We start from the raw sequence: 17,366 nt of genomic DNA, 5'->3' as shown, positions 1-17,366 counted from the left end.
CCCGGCCACGTGCCCAGCCCCAAATCCAAGCTCTGTTTTCCTGAAAGTCCTTACTTGTCTTCTCATTACCTAACGTGTAATAATTCTCGCTTGCTTGGAGAAATCAAAAGGATTATTTGGAACTTAACTCTTCGATTTGGTGCGAAGAATCCTTTGTACTTGGACTTCAACTTGCAGCTTTTTTTCTATAAAAATCTCTGACAAGATGCAAAAGCTAGGCTTATGATGGTTTGTTTTACTGTTACTGCTAAGCCAAAGTAATGTTTTTATGTGGAAAACGTCGTTGTAAGTGGATGAAATGCAAAATTTGATGCTGTGTATTAGTCTTGTCTGAATATCCTCTTATGCCATACAAGCTTGTGAATCATCTGTTTTTGCCACCTTTTTGGTTGGAAGGGTTTATGTATACAACCCTGTCCCCTTCCTGTGCATCATCTCAACTTCCGTGAGATATTTTCTTCAAAGCAAACCTGACAGCTATTTGCCACACTACTTTGAGGGCCAGGACTTTGGGCTAAGCATTAAGGAAACTGAAACGGTGCTTTGTGGACCTCTCTTGGACCATGCTGAATAATTAACTTCCAGCTGAGCACACGGACCTGAGGATGCCCGCAGCTGTCTGGATGACAAGCGTGAAGAGCTGAATGCTAATACCGCTGTATAGCATAGCAGTTATCTTGGCGTAAATGAATTTTCCTCTGGGACTAAAGGACAAAAAGCATAGCATGTGCTTTTAGTAGGTGTCTAGCACAGGTCCAGAGCTAACAAGCAAGCTTTCGTATCAGATCACCATTTCTATCATGAAATTACAGGCTCAAAACAGGTTTGAGTAATGTGGGATCCTGTAAGGCAGTATTGAGAAATGATGTAGGATTGGGAAAAGCTTAGTATAACGCAGAGACTGTAAAGATCCGACTTAGCTTTAGAGGGATGATTGAAAATGAACAGAGAAGAAAGATGGGAGCTGGTGCTTTCTACAGCCAGAGGTTAGAAAGGTAGTTTTACAGCAGGCAACCACTGGATTTGCTTTGTTATAAGAACTGAGATAACTAGTTATAAACGGCCTCTGCGGAGACTTAATGTGTGATTCCCATGCAGATTTAGCAGTCTTCTTTTAGCACCACTAATGTCAACGTTAGAGCTCACATCCACCTAGGATTAAATCTGGGCTTATCTGCGGAAACCTTGAAATTTTTTAAAACACAGTCTTAGTGATGATTTATTTTTATAGCTTAGCCATCAGTTGCTGTTACTGAAGTAAAAAATCAAGTTTTATTACTAGATGTTTCTTAACGTTCGTTCTTTATTACCCACAGCACGTGGGATGTATTTGACTTGTGGTTCTCTGTTGGACTGGGCTTGTTTTTGTGTTTTTTTGAACGTGTATTTCCAGTTCTAAGAGTAATCAGTTTTTGGAGTGGTTTCCTCAAGCCCATTTCAAGCTTGTAACTAAAGCAGTAGAGCAGAAGTGTCTAAAAAATGCCTGAGCAGCGCAGTCCTTGAGCTAGGTCCTATTCTGCTCAGACTTATGTGATGCTCAGATTCCTTGATCGAGAACATCCCTACCACAGCCCACCTCGGGCTTGCACGGAGTCCAAGTTGATGATGCTTAGCAAGGGAAATCCCAGTGTGATCTTGAACTTCAAGCAAGTAATTTAAATACTTTATCTGTCAAGGTAGCAAAGGGGATTGTTCTCTGAACACTTAGTATAAGGCTAAAGCCTTAGTACCTAACGCTTAATGGAGTGCAGGAATCCTCTGTGAGCTTTCTTTGACTAGTGGTGGAAGCTTGCCTCGTGGAGTAATTCTTTTCTGAAGTTTCCTGGTGAGCTGAGGTACCGAGCTAGGACACAGAAAATAATCTAGATCCTTCTAACAAAGTTGTCTTTTCTTACTACTCAGTCTCTTCAGTTCTTAGTAGGCAGAAGCACCGTAGTGTTGGAAAGCTGCAAAATCCCCTTTCTTACCAGTCCACATCTGCTACATTTGCTGCCGAGGCGGTGCTTATGTGTAGGGGTTTCTGAAGAAGTTCAGGGGAGCTGGGCAGAAGGCCTTGTTTGCATGCTGGCAGTTACTGGTGAGCTTGTGCTCTTCTGAGATCTGTTCCCGTGCACTGCTGAGTTGAGCAGTATCGGTTCCATACGAGGCGGATACCCAAAGCACAGAGCTTATCCCGTGGTTAGCCTGTTACCAGGCTTTTTCAAGTTTCATTACCTGCAGGATGCCAAGTTTACTTAGTGCCTCTTTTATATTTGGGTAGCGTTTAACTTCCGTCAGCTCCAGGCTTCTCCTGACTTGCTGATTCACTACCCAGCGCTAATGGTGTAGACGGCTTCTCCCATCAGTTCTCCAGCTGCTGTGACAACTCTTACAATTCCTGTTCCGCTTGGCCTAAGGAGTTAGCGTACGCTTCAGCCTCCTCCTGCTGTGGTGAAGTTAGGCTGCAAGTCAGGGGCCGTGTGCCTCTGTTTGTGTAACAGAGGTTCCAAAAAATGAAATGCATTAATCTTTCTGCTGCCTGACGCTTTTAAAATAAAATAAATCCACAAGCTCTTAACCCATTGAATAAAAGGTAACTTTCCTCACAGCTACTTCTCTCTGTGACATTATTTTCAATACTTGGCTGCCTCAAAATTGTGAAATCTAGGAAAAATGCTTGTTTCTATATTGCTCATTTTTCACTACCTATTGAATTATATGGTATACGCTTCATCTTCTGCCTGCTGGTATTCTGCCTATATCAATCTTCAGATCCAGACCTTGAGAATCAGATTCAGAAGGGAGACTGGATATATTGCAGATCCTCTCTGCAGAGAGAGATGTGGTAACGCACCCTGAACCTGACAACTGGCTCATCTTTATTCAGATACTCACTTGTGTCTGAACTGAGGTGCATCCAAAGCGCAAAAGTTAGTCTTGGAAAGAGTCCATCGCACCATTAATTTCACATCTGGCCATTTTTAATGGATGTTCGGTGATTATTGCCCACTGACTGCTAGAGATCTGTAAGTCAATTCCTTACCCGTTTACACTGTGCTTTATTACGTAGCGCAGTGTTAATACCAACAGTTACAATACCCCGTGGTGCTTGCGTTTTGCCGTGTGACTTCATACCTATCAGCTTGCCGGCATAAACCAAGTTGATAACATCAAATATGCTCAGTCTGTTTTGCATGAAAGCATGCTCATCGGTACTAAGTTGGGACCTGGGGGTGCTGGTTGATGGCCAGCTGACCAGGAGCCAGCAGCGTGCCCAGGTGGCCAAGAAGGCCAATGGCATCCTGGCCTGCGTCAGAAATAGTGTGGCCAGCAGGACCGGGAAAGGGATTGTCCCCTTGTATGCAGCACTGCTGAGACTGCACCTTGAATATTGTGTTCGGTTTGGGGGACTTTGAGTTGCTCTAGTGTGTGTGGAGAAGTGTGTGGTGAAGGGCCTGGAGCACAAGTCCTGTGAGGAGCGGCTGAGGGAACTGGGGGTGTTTGGTCTGGAGAAGAGGAGGCTCAGGGGAGACCTTAGTGCTCTCTGCAGCCACCTGAAAGGAAGGTGTGGGGGGCTGGGGGTCGGCCTCTTCTCACAGGTAACCAGTGATAGGACCAGAGGGAATGGCCTCAAGTTGTACCAGGGGAGGTTCAGGTTGGACATCAGGAGGAATTTCTTCATGGAGAGGGTGGTCAGGCATTGAAGCGGGCTGCCCAGGGGAGTGGTGGAGTCCCCATCCCTGGAGATATTTAAGAGATGTGTGGATGGGGCACTAAGGGACGTGGTTTAGTGATGGGACTCTTTGGGTCAGAGTGACAGCTGGACTTTGTGATCTTGAAGGTCTGCTCCAACCTAGGTGATTCTGTGATAAAGATGGGAATCCAGTTAGTGGATTCCTGTCTTTCTGCCTGTTGTTTGGAGCTGGTGTAACAGGCCAGTGATTCTGAGCTTTCCTGGTTGCTTCCCTTTTGCTGAAGGGCTCTAAACTTCTGTCCTCCTCTCTTCATTGTTAATGATCAACTTTCACTCATTTGTCTGAAGCCTTGAGGACAAGCTATCTGAGCATCAGCACACTCTTCTCAAAAGAGTTAAGTGCTTACAAATGCAATATTCTATATGGAAAGATGTGAAGAGCTGAGCAATTCTTCATTTTTCTAGTAATTGTATCAGTTGGAAATTTAGTCACGTATTTGTAGCAATAAACTAATACTGTTAGGGATTTTAAATTTTTTCCAACCTTTGCTGCTATCGTGCTTTTTCTCCCTGTTACTTTCACGTTTACTCATATACTTTGGCCATTCTAATGAATTTGGACTATTCTAATTCTTAATAGGTCTGTTTAGTTAGTCAATCTAAATTTAGTTGGATTTCCAGTCAAAATGGTCTTAACCAGTGTTTCTTGACTACCCAGAAATGTGTTTTTAGGTAGAAACTTCTGTGTTCTTTCTTAAATGTTGTTTCCCGTTTGATTTTTTTTTTTATTATTTCAATTTTCTGTTATTTCAGGAAACGAGCTTTTTGAAGTAGTGTCTTTGCATCTGACTGGTTTTGGTTTCTGTTCACAACTTGAGTTGTGTTCAGCCCCGACCTGTAGGGGACCAACATTTTCCAGTTAGTGTTTTGGTTTTTGTTGCTTTGCCTCAAAGTGTGAATTGAGCAGTCTATGGTCAGGAGGAGGAAAAAGACGTACATAAAATATCTGAGAGTAGGTGGAATTTAGGGGAATATAAACTAAATCTAATTTTGCCACTGATATTTTATTACAGCTTTGACCCTCTAGTAATTAAATTTATTATGGCATATGTGCTTTTTCAGATTATCTAACACCAGCAGCCCTTTTCCCTAGAAACAAGTTTGTTGCCAGATAATTGTTCCCTATTTATTTATATGCCTACAGATAGAACAATTCTGCATTCTAGTTTTTTCATGTATTTTTTAAAAGTCGGTGGCATATGGATCCAGAACTACATTTATGAAGTAGATTCTGAATAGTACCATGTCTGGAACAGATGTGTTAGCTTTTGCAAGGCTGCATAGCATTACATTGAAGTTTTTTGGTGCTAAAGAATGTATTTTCATAATCTGTTTTTTTCTTTTGAAACAGAGTGGAGGCCAAGAACAGAGTGCAGCACTGGCTGTAGGTAAGAACCGAAACTTAACCTGCTTGAAAACTCTCCTGACTCGTAAGGAATGAAAAATATAATATGGACGGGTAAAATGGACTGTACTGAATATTAGCAATTTTCTCTTCAAGAACTTCTTTTCCCCAAGTTGCTTCCACAACTTCTGCAAGCCCTCGTGTTCTCTGGGAAGTCCTTGATCTGTAGCCTAATGCCTGTGTCCCTGTGGTTAAAGATACTAAATGGGTTGCAAGCATTTGAATTTTTGTTCGCCCGGTACATCGCCACACAGCCTAGTAATGATTTCAAAGACTCACTGTAGCAATGTGTATTTTTAGTGTGTAGAACGCAGTAGTTTGGCCACATTTAAAACTTATCCTGGAAGATCATGTTTAAAATTCTTGGAAAAATTTGAATGGTTTTCCTTTCTCGGCATTTATTTTGTCTCTTTACAAATGTTACTGCGTAACTTCAAATCTTTTCTGAGCCACCTGCCTTAAGCCAGAAGCAAGTACTCTGAGAAAGTTTGTAAGTCTGAAGAGGTAGTATATGCTCACTTGAAGGCTTTCCCTTCTAGTTTTATAACCTGCTACTTATTTAAGCTACTTCACGGTGTGTGTTATAGTATATGTTTATTGTGCTGTGTCAGCATAGCTGTCTTTTGTGTCACATTGGTAAGGTAACTACCAAATGTGAGATGGGATTTATTTTTCTTCGATGAATCATCAAAAAGTTATTCAAATTCTGGGGAGATAAATTAATTTTTCATCAGTTTTATTGACAATAGTGGGAAAACATTTGAGTGCCATGTCCAAAACTCTTTTGATATCCCATTCAGAAATAAAGGATATAAGACATAAATGTCACAGGAATAATTTTCCCTGATTTTAGTATTTGTTAAATATATTGAAAGAATTGTTTTGCAAAAACAAACAAAACAACAACAACAAAACCACTGGTTTTGTTGAGATTTGTATTGTTTTTGTTAATTTTTGTAGAGCTTACGGTGATTCCAGATCAGACAAACAGTCCATCTAATCTACCTTGCCTCTGTTTAGGAGTGAGTCTAAGAACTGGGCAAGCAAACAGCAATATTTTTCTCAATCTGCAACAAATGGATAGGAGAACATCCATTGCTAGCAGTAGTAGTATTTTCATTTGGTAGTAGCCTTTAAATCCAAAGTCACGGGTAAGTGTTTTAGCAAAGCTGCAGTTTGAACCAGTGCAAACCCTTACAGCAGGCTGTGCATCTGTAAAGGATACAGTGTAAGAGTAACTGAAGCAGACCATGGCTCTGTCTAGCCAAGGTCTCCAGGAATTACAGTTTTATTTCCCTCTGGATACATGCACTTGGTTTTGCTAATCCTTTCCCACTCCTCACTTATTCCTCTACCAGGACAGTGCTGCTTCTGCTCAGGAAGGTGACTCATCCTGCACAGCTAGCAAAGCTCAGGGTATTGCTGGGGATGCTGCTGCCTGCAGGAGGAAAGGCTGTCCAGAGAACAGCTACAGCACATGGCAAGAAACTTCTGTTTTCTTTGAAGAAACTGAATCAACATTTCTGGTGTTGAAGGGAAGTTGGTTATAAACAGAAATTATGTTGGCCACTTCAGCAGCCCTTCAGTTCAGGCATCTTTGACTGCTAATGTTTTCACCTTCTCCAGCTGTGCTGAAACAAAGCAGCTGCTGAAAGTTTGACAGCATCTCAAACCAGAAGGGGATCACCAGTGTAAAGGGCTTGAAGGGACTGGTAGAAGCCGTACCCAAGCAACATTTTGAATGGGAAAACATCAGTAAGATAACAATGGTAAAGTTCTAGAGACTGTTGAAAACTGTAAAGCCTCAAAGAATGAGGCAAACTTAATTAGATGGCACTTTCTGAATAAGGTTAAAAGTTGAAAAAGCTTAAAATGCAATAACACTTCTACCTTTAACATAAGTAGATGCCTAGGCATGAGCAAGAACCAGGAGGGAATATACTGATGATGGTTCTAGGATGTAAATGTTTCCAGGCCAACTATTCTTGAGTCAAATGTAGTTGTTAAATGTGTTCAGTGTGCTTTAATGGCTTTAAGTTCCACATATGCGCTGGTTTTCCCCTAGCACAGCTGCAGACTTCTAGCATCCTTTCTCAGTGAGTTGCACTGACCTGCTTAAAGACCCATCAGCTCCTTATTTATTCTTCAGCCTGGTTCCTTCTAATTTTGTTTGGTGCAACTGGTGCATGTTAAGAGTCTGTGTTTTGCTTCTTTATTTATGTGTTCCCCATATCACTTATGACTTTGTAGTTCTTTGTTATATTTTCCCCACTTCAGAAAATCTTTCAGATGAGGAGTTCAAAATAGCTAAACTGTTTCTTTTATGGGAGTTGTGACAGAGCTTTGATCATTTATGTAGTCCTTCATTAACTTTTTCCTGTTCTTCCATATCTTTTTTGAGATTAAGGGACCAGAATTTCCTTGTATAAATTGCGGATTCAATACTGAGGTGTAATGGTGTTCCTCATTCCTTTCTTAACTCTGAACACTTAGATTAAGTCTTTTTTAGCTGCTTGTGAGCATAATTAAATGCAAACCTTAGCTAAACTGAACGTGACTCAAAGGTCTTGTTCCAGAATTGTAATAGTTAGCTTGGAGCTGAGAATCTTCAGTATAAAGTTAGGGTTGTTTTTATTTTGGTTCATCACTTTATGCTTCCACAACTGGATTTCATTGTCAAGTCACATTAGATTTGTGAGGTTCTTTTGTCTGCCTGCTTTTTTCCTCACTATCCTGAATATCAGCATGAGTAGCGAACTTTCTCTTTGCTGCTCTGGACCTTCCCAGGTCATCTGCCCATGTATTGAACAGCATTCCTGCGAGCAACTCCACTGGTGACTTCCCTCCATAGTGAGAATTGATCACTTACTATTTTTATCTGTTCCTTCTTAACTGTTCAGGGATCTTCCTTCTTATCCTATGGCTTTTATTTTTTTCCTTTAAAAGCTCTCTTTTGAGTAAATTTAACAAAGGGCTTTGGCAATCCAACTAGTTTATGTCAGCTGGATTACCACTATCTGATTGGCATAGCTAATTGCACTTTGATAGCTCTCCTTTCAGTAATACCTCTGGAACAGATCTTTGTAATATATCGTCACCTCTTAAAAAGTTATTCTTTTTGCATTATCATGGCTAAACCAAGGAGGGTCTCCTCTAAAGTACCTAATGATTTTTGAGACTTTAGGTCCCTTTCAGTTAGACCTGTAAATCAGAGCAAACATCTTGTGGTGCAAGGTGGTACGGCTTTGCAGAATTCACTGAGGGACCGGTGCAGGAAATCAGAGCTCCACATAACACTCCGCATACTTGCTGCTGATCTCACAGGATTGCAGGTTGTGTAACGTCTCTGGAGAATAGCAAACATTCCCCTGTATTTCCAATAGGTGGATGGGAAAAAAAAATCAATCTTATGTTTATGGGACACCTTTAGCTCAATTTGAAAAGAAAATTTGGGGTATACATCGGGGGGGGATTGGAAAGTGTAACAAAAGATATTCAGCGCAATTAGATCACATTGGTCTAGATTATTCACACTGACTTTCTAACGAGGAAAAAAAAGTATTGAGACTCTAAGTAGTTAGAGATTCAGATTGCCTCGTGAGACAATCTGAAGAACTAACTGGAAATAACAGACTGCAGCAGAAACTTGATCTTGCAAGAAATCTCTTACGAAATTTTGAAGAAGCAAACAACCATGTAGAGACCATTTTTTTTCCCAGCCTAATGCCTGTCTGACTTTGTTACTGTTCTGAAAACAGATGGATGGGGTATCAGTCTGCTGGTCATCTTCTGTTGTACCATCAGGAACCTGATGGGTTTCATTAGCTGCCTGCAAGCATGCTCTGTCTGATGGGTATCTTGGAAAAGGAAGGCTCTACAGAATAATCGGAAAGGTTTCCTGAGATACACAGATCTGCCTTCCCTGCTATGTGATTTGGAAGGCCATAGGACTTATATTCCTCCTTGGCTGTTCAGAGCCAGTGTGTCACTGACATTCTCAAATGGACAGTCAGCGTCAGCTTCATACACATGAGATTTGCATTTGTGCATGCTGAGAAAATCTTTTGAGATAAAATATGTAAATGACTACATATATCCATCAGCTTTTTGAATAGGTAATATAACGTTGTTAGGATAGGAGTTGCAAGGCGAGGCACTGAAAGGGCTGCAGTATTGCAGTTCAGAGCCAAACTAAAATGAAACATTTCATTTAAACATTGCAGATCAGTGCAGATGACTGTACTCCTTGTATGAGTACATTAGATGGCAGTAGCGGGCAGGCTGTTTGTCAGAGCATCAGAGGAAACTTCATTCGGCTTGCTTACTGAAGTGTATGGCAGCCTGATTCATATAGATGGAAATGGAGCTATTCTGAAGGAAAACACGTTTCCACATAAACCCAGGACTGCAGAGGAGTGATTTTTCATAAGTGAAATACCAATTCAAGGTGGCAGATCAGTTGTATTAGGCCCCATAGCGAAGATAGGGATTGAACGTATCGAACTGCTGTCCAGAAAATAAAAGGAGAACTTAGTTTTTTTACTCTTGGATGAAAAGCTGACAGGAGGAGGGCTTGGCACACAAATTATTTTGGTGGTGTGTTTATTTTTGAGAAGAGAGCTTGATAGCTCTTAAACAATAGCCTTGAAATACAAAACTTATTACTGTAGAGTAGTAGAGCACTGTTTTAATAGGCATACCATCTTCTGTAGAGTAAGAAAAGCTTCTTTGTAAAAATATTTTTTAAAAAGTTTAAATCTCCATCTCTTGTTGAATGCATTTTTTCATCTTTATGTACCTTCAATATTTTCTTTATTCAAAGAAAGTTGAGAACATTCGTTTTTTATCAGTATGGAGGAAAAAAGACGGACTTTAAGATCAGCCAATGTTTCCCTGATAATTTCAGTTGGTTAAATACTGTATTTGGGCTGGAAGGAAATTGCTGGCTCTCAGTCATGTAAGATGCTAAGATAGTACGAAGTAGTGTGAACACATTTGTTACACGCTTCCCTTTATCTGGAAGATGAAATTGTAAGGCAGTGACCTCTGTCGGAGGAGTTACAGCACTGCAGAAGACTTCTTGAGATTTTAAACTTCCAAGGAGAAAGCAAAGTGTAAACTACATCATTTGGGTATAAATATGCCTAGAGAAAGCCTTTTGTCTCCTAAGAGTTATTTATTTATTTATTTATTTTACTTACAAGCTTGCTCTTGGCATAGTTGCAGTTACTCAAGGGTAAATCAGAGTGGATTTTTCAGAGCTTCAGCTCTCCCTTTTTCAGTACAAATTCTGGTTTAAAAATAAGAATAATCCTTCCAGACAAATTAGGTCTTCTTGCGAATTTGTCTGGCACTCCTTAAGCTATGAGCTGTAATAAACTAAGTTGTATGCTGTCAGCTGTGCCACTAAAATATTCCCAAATTAACAAGGCTTTAAGACTGCTAGAGTTCCTTCTAGAGGAACTGTGGAGTCTTCAGTGCCTTTCCCTAGGTTTCCTCTAAATGGAAAAATGGTCTGAATAAACATTGAGCTGCCTGCATTTTACAATTTTGGTTTCAAGGAATGTGAAGCTTTTTCACTAGGCTGTTTTCCCTGGCAGGGCTCTGTTTTCCTGATAGGGCAGGTTTTGAACTCACTGTTGTTCAGAAAGGAGACACTATTAATGATGTGTGATCTTAAAAAAAAGTAACTTCAGTTTCAGCAAAGGTAGTTTATTGTGTCAAAGTCAGTTTAGATAAAAGAACTGATATCAGAGGCAGCTTTAAATAGCCTGTAAGCAGTACTTTTATTGTTAGCCTGAATACTTCCTTTTCTATAGAGAAAACATTTTCTTGTAGTATACTTCTTTGTTGCATTATTTGTGTAAGATAGGGATGATTGAAGCCCCTGGAATTCAGTGGCGCTTTTTCCCCTTTTTTAATTGTTCATGAGAATAAAATCATGGTTGATTTGTAACCAGTGGTGTGTGGAAGAATAACCACTAGATGTCAGTAGTGGAAAGCAGTGTGTGGATCTTTGCATAGGTTTAGACTGAAGTATGCTGTGAAAGTGTGTGTAAAATGATGAAATCCTGTCCTCGCTAGAACACATTGTTTAGTGGTGAATGAAATAGCGTGTTTTACGTGGAATTGGTGACTGGAGTGGCACTTCCTATATGCATTTGATCCAGCAGTTAGATTCAGATTACAGCAGCTGGACTGACACCTTCAGCATTAATAACATTATTACAGCTGTGGTGGGTCTTGAATATGAGAGCAGCTCATCCAAAATCTAACCTGTTTAAGGCTCATAGCACCAGCTTCTCCTTCCGAAATCTGAAGTTAATAGTTCTCACTTTCTGATCTTTTTTCCAGATTAAGAGTGATAATGAATATTCAATAATTATTTCTTGTCTGGGCAGTGTGTTTTATTACTTCAGGACTTCGTTTAATGTCAGATGTTTAATTACTTTAAGCACCAGGATTAATAACAGCAGTGGCGATTAGAGTGTCAGAGGGTATCTGTGCTTCTCGGGCACTTCTCAGGAGAGAAAAAAATGTGCATTAGGCTAAGAAAAACGCGTTTGGATCCAAGGAAAATATTAAGACTTCTTAAAATGGTGGTTCCTGCAGTGTAGTTCACAAGCCCCGGCTGGCTTTTTAAGGTTGAGGGCGGCTGTATTCTCACAGACTGCAGAGCTGAACTGCTTCATTGGGGTAGAAAGCGACACTCAGCCCGATGGGCTGTCCGCTTCGTGAGCTCATGTGTTGCTGAGGGCTCCCTTTGATTCCGCTAATGTGGGCAGCCACTTGTTCCCTGGCTTTTTTTCTGTTCGCGGCCAGATACTGGAGGCAGGGAATGTTCAGTAAGCCTTGAAACAATTGCCGGGCTGATGGGATTATCGTTCTGGAGGAACAATACAGGGAGACGTTCAGCTAGGCTTTTGTTAGTGGTAACGCTCAGATTATAACTTGAAGCACTTTGTGTCATACTATAATGATATGCTTTTTACTCTGTGTTTTGTCACTTAAAATTTTACCAAAATCTCCCTGGATGAGAGGTTTGTGCCGCACACCCCTGACCAGCTGAAAATTTTAAACTCAATCCCCAGAAGAAAACGTGTGCTCTGTGTGTGTGCTTGCATACGCTCCTCCAAAGTCTGGAGCGTGGATACAGGCCTTTAATTGAGCACAGATTTCGTGCTCTGGGTGTTCCTGTTCAGTCTTAAGCTTTGTTAAAAGGAGTCAGGGAATAGCGTATGGTTTTCCAAAAGGTCAACTGGCATTTTCTTGAAGCAGGCATTCTTTGGTAGTGACAGACGTGGGTTTTTACATCTGCTTATTTAACTTGGTATTAGTTTGGAAGCATGCTATTCTTCGAGCAGAACAAAGCAAAATTCAAACTGTCATGTGAACATCCTTCTGGTGTTTTGCCTTTAACAGAGAGTAAGTTTTCAGCTGCTCACCAGTTGAAAACAATCCTTGTTAACGTACGGTTTTTCTTCCAGGTGAGAGAGGGGGAAATGTCTTCGGTGCTCGCCTGAATTTAGTTGCATCATGTGTTTCTATTAAACTTCCCCTGGGCGTAGCTTAGAAAAAAGTACTGAAATGTGTCAGGGATGTTTTCAGCATGAAGGGCATGCGTGCAAGACTTGTTTTGAAAATATGCCTTCGCTTTCCGCTTGTCTGATCGTGACACTACCCTCAACATCATACAACCCCATAAGGCTGTAATGGGCCAAATCACTGTAATGAGATGTGGCATTCCGTATGTCTTATTCTGTGCAAGTAGGTCAAGTTTAAAGCATGTTCCTGGCTAGGGCTTCGATTTCCCACAACCTGCTCCACGTGGCTCGAGCACTGTGCTGGCGCTCAGAGCGTGCCAGGAGGGATTCTGGGCAGCTTCACAGGGACGGGAGGCTTTTGGACACAGACTAGCAGTGTGCTTTTTTTTTTCCCCCACTCTGATTTTATGATGATGGATTTGTGGCAACAGAAAACTTCAGTAGTGTAAAATGTGTATTTACTGAATCTTACTCTGTTTTCCTAATGAGTTACCTTTGGACACTGTGCTATAAAATCTTAATTAAGACCCCTCAGAGGAAAGTTTGGTTTTAAAGCATGCTTTATTCTGAATGAGAATACTAAATAAAATGTGTTGGAGCTTGATCTGAAGCTGTGGAAGAGCAAATAGGTAGTGAGCTAAACTGTACTTAGGACTGGGCTTGCAAATATTTTGATTTTGTGATCACAAGGTGTAAAATCCCTCTTGATGAGCATAACCCCAGTGTGGCTTTTGTTCCAGTTGCACCTGAATGATCGCGGGTTAGAAGGGGGCACCACCCGCAAAAGTCACCTCCAGTTCTGAGTAAGCTCTGGGACCAAGCCAAACTGCAGGGTAGGAAATGCAGTCGGTAGTAGTGCTTGCGTTGGCTTTGATCTTTATATAGGCTTAAATCTTTCTTGAATCAGAGCTGACTGATGTGGCAACGTGCTCAAGAAAGACAGTTCATACTGGAAGATCTGCTTGGGTAGGTACCAGGTCAGGACTGGGTAACTGGAACCATTTCTGACTTTCTAAAACAGTAGTTCTACTTACTTGAGCTGAAGACATGGACTTTCAAGGAAATTGGAAGAATGCTTGGTAAATACATTCCGACTAAATCCATTTGTGCCACCATGGTATTAATTTGCCAAGATAAGTCTTTATAGAGCTGCTAAAATCTTCCGTGTTGATGCTTTTACAGGGCATCAGATAGCAGAAGAGGGCCTGGGAGATGAGTGCAGCGGCTGGTCTCTGACACTGTTCACTTTTCCAACATGCAGATTGTCATCACCTCTAAACTTAGAGCCAGTAGTGGACCGTCTTTCATGTGTTTTGGTACCAGGAGAAATGCAAATAAGCCATCCTGAACAAAACAAGACTGTACTAAGTCTGGATCTGTCAGGAGCCTGAGGCATCTCAGAGCTGCATTGCTGTACTCTGGGATTGATCCAGGTGGGCTGCTGACACCACAGCCTCTCAGAATGGTCACTTTTTAATTTCGCCTCTATAGGTTTCACCTGTGTACATGCAACGGGTCAGCTCTGCTGCTCAGCTATACCTTTTGAAGCAAAATAATGTACAGAAGTGAAGAGTCATCTAACCTGAGCCACTGCATGTTGATCCACAGCTTTTTCCATGAATCTGGGGGGCTCCACACTGACAGTGTGCCACTGTCTCTCTTTTAGGCTATTTCAGAACTCGAGTAACTAATGCTTAGCCTCACTGCAAGAGTGAGTTTCTATCTGTTGAATCTCACGTTTATTCCTTGAAGCAAGGAATGCAAGAAGGGGAGAGAAATTGTTCTCCCAAGAAGCATTAAATCAATTATATCACCTCAACTTTTGTCTAAATTGAGCTTTTAAAGTTTTTCCAGTTTTTTGAGGTCTAACTTTTTAGTTTAGATTACAATTTAGAGGAGTTGTCATTTCTACAGTTCTTCAAGCACACCAAGTCCAATGATGTTTAGGAATACTTGAGAGTCTTGAGTAACTTAGAACTCACCTTGTTAAGTGTCAGAAATAATACTGCAGAAATAATACTGCTTTTGTCCAGCTTCTGCCAGATTTCCACTCACTCCATACAAACTGAACATGTGGCGAATACTTGGTTGTGAAGAAAGCAAATGTGATCGTGTCTTTTGAGTGGAACTGTGATACGGCTAAAGCATATCTACATTGTTTCAGTATGCTCAGTGCACAAGGGAAGAAGTCTGTTGAAGAATTTTTACTAAGAAGTGTATGTGCAACTTTGTGTTTGTGTAAGTTTGAATGCATTCCTACATCACCTGTTGTCTTGTTGCTGCCATGGTTGAACTAATTCATTCTCATCTTCAGCTTCTCTTCTTTTCTGAGAGAAGTTGTTCACCAGCCTGCTGTCAGTAGGTCAGTTGGATCTTCTGCTTGAGTCTCTGTTGTGCCCAGTGTTGCAGGGTAGTGTCCAGCCTTTTGTTGGGCTTTGCTATTGGTTAATCTCACTCCCAGAAAAGAAACCGTGTGTTAGTAGAAACTAACTTATTTCTGGGGGGTAGACCTGTGTGGAATCAGGAGCTGGACTCGATGATCCCTGTGGGTCCCTTCCAACTCAAGATATGCTATGATTCTAACTTTTCTGGGAGATAAAGGTCAGAGTGAAGCTGTCCATATTGCAAATCTGAGTCCCCAACCCCCTATTTGCCTCCCATTTTAGGAAGTGGTGGGGATTCAATTAAATGATCTGTTCTGCCTGTTCTGATCTGTTGCATGCTCTGCTGCAACCCCACCTTTGAAGTATTTCAGCCCGACAAGCTTGCCCCTAATCTGACCTTCAGAAGTAACGTTGTATTTACACCACGTGCATGACCCTGTAGGCTGTTAGGAGGGCACTTGATATCAAACCTACACAGGAGAATTCAAATGAGGTATTGAAAATATTTTTGTGGAGGAGGAGAATAGTGCAGCTGAAGAGCTGAAGCATGGCAGTAACTGATAATTTTAGGCATAAAGTTCTCTTTAATCTCTTAACACCATTCACTTCTGTGTGTTAGCTACTTTTCTGTCAACGTTGGAATTACAATACTTAACGGCACAGTTTTGTGATTGAGGTTTGGCTCTTAAATCTGAACCTGCAGAGTTGGTTGTCATTAGGCAGCTTCTACTTCTGCCTTTTGTTGCTGTCGTTGGAAGTGTTTAAGAATGTCTCTATTTCAGCATTTTCTAGATTGTGAATGCCCTTGTTGAGGGAGGGGGCTGAGTGATTCTTTCAATCCTGTGTTACCGAATATGCCTGTGAGATAAAGAGTAATTACCTGCTTTCTGGTGTTGCTTGTTTACACAGCGTTGGCACATGTAGCCAGCTGCTCAGTAAGCTATGGAACAGAAAGCTGTAGAAAAGTTCTCTCTTTGAAGAAACACTTCTTTAGATGGATTTGTTTTGTAAAATGAGAGTTGAAACCGGACATCCTCATCTAAATCTTCCATACATAAGGGCTAGGAGATCTGTTTGGACTTCTGATCGAAGTTCGCATGCTTAGGAAACAGGACTTCTGTTTCCTGGTGATTCAAGGGAGAAGTTGAACGTGCAAAAAAGCAAGCACACACCTAGTGATTTGATCTTATGATCAGAATCCACAATGATCAAAGATGCTTTTCTAAAAATCTGTATTTTTACCCGTTTGGTTGTTCTGCAAAAGTTGTTAGACTAACGTTACCAATTTGGCCCTGAGTAACTTTCAAAAACCTGGGATTAGTTCACTGTGGGTTCCCAGGCTTTTGTTGATGGTGTGAGATATTGTTGAATCTTGTGGATCCTGAAAAACAAATAACTTAGTGCTGGCTTGCTTCTTCTTACACACCAGTTGCATTTTCTTTTGGAACTCAAGAAATCTGGCAATGCAGGATGCAAAGATTTGGTTTGCCAAACAGTTTGTGTAGGGTTCACACTGCTTCAGTTTTCTTAATTCCTCATAAACTTACAATTCTTACTGCCATGTTGCTTCCCTCCAAGTACATCAACCTTAAAGCAGAAGACAAACGAGCAGACGCTGGTAGATCAGCAGAGTTAGACTAATCTGAAACTTGATTTTAGATCTGATGGTTGAGACCGATGTTAGACCGATAACTTATTTTTAAAAGACTTGAAATCTGTGTTTAGGTAGTATCTTTAGCTTGTCTTGCAGCAGTACCCCACTGAACTCCTGATATTTCAGGGCCGTAGTTCTTGAAGTGTTTTTAGCCTCTGTAATACAGTCTCTAAAACACTGGAAGGCCGTTGAAAAGGCTGCCTCTTTGTGAAATGCCTCTTTGTGAATTTTCATAGTCCTACTGAAGGTATTGATGTCAGAAACTTAAAGCAATGTTTGAAACTTCTTGTGAATTTATCTGACCCAGATTAATCTAACAACTTTTAATTTTTCTTCCACTTTTCATTTCTTTTTAGCTGGGATGTGATAGCAAGAAGAGCTATTGAAACTTGATTATCTCCTGTTCTTGGAAAAGACTGACTTGTATTTGACTTGTCACTTTTACCTGATTTTATGGGGGGAGATGCTGTTCGTTGGCCACAGATTGCTGCTGAGAGGTTTTTCTGAATTTTGTTTTGCGTTATGGAGCGTGAGTCAAAATCAGGCTTGTAACAACACCAGTCCTTTTGAGGCTGCTCTTTTCCTAAGCAATAATTGCTTTGTGGGTTGTAGCAGCTATGCAAAGCAATTGCTCAGTCATCATAGG

The 17,366-nt window shown here is 41.0% G+C and overlaps 1 protein-coding gene across 7 annotated transcripts in view; it reads left to right on the top strand.

Moving 5' to 3' along the window:
- The window catches only part of CYRIB (CYFIP related Rac1 interactor B), a 95,378-nt gene that overhangs the window by 57,653 nt on the left and 20,359 nt on the right, over window positions 1-17,366 (top strand). For all 7 annotated transcript variants that reach the window (XM_048048507.2, XM_048048483.2, XM_048048474.2 and 4 more), the window contains one exon: window positions 5,085-5,121. Coding sequence is in view for 1 of the 7 variants with exons in the window: in XM_048048474.2 (XP_047904431.1) it covers window positions 5,085-5,121 (37 nt within the window). In the remaining 6 variants the exon portion in view is untranslated. The remainder of the gene's footprint in view (window positions 1-5,084; window positions 5,122-17,366) is intronic.

This window comes from Anser cygnoides, chromosome 2 (assembly GCF_040182565.1).
Source record: "Anser cygnoides isolate HZ-2024a breed goose chromosome 2, Taihu_goose_T2T_genome, whole genome shotgun sequence".
Taxonomy (NCBI): Eukaryota; Metazoa; Chordata; class Aves; order Anseriformes; family Anatidae; genus Anser; species Anser cygnoides.
Note: the sequence above shows the minus strand (reverse complement) of the source record. Positions and strands in the feature narration are given on the sequence as shown.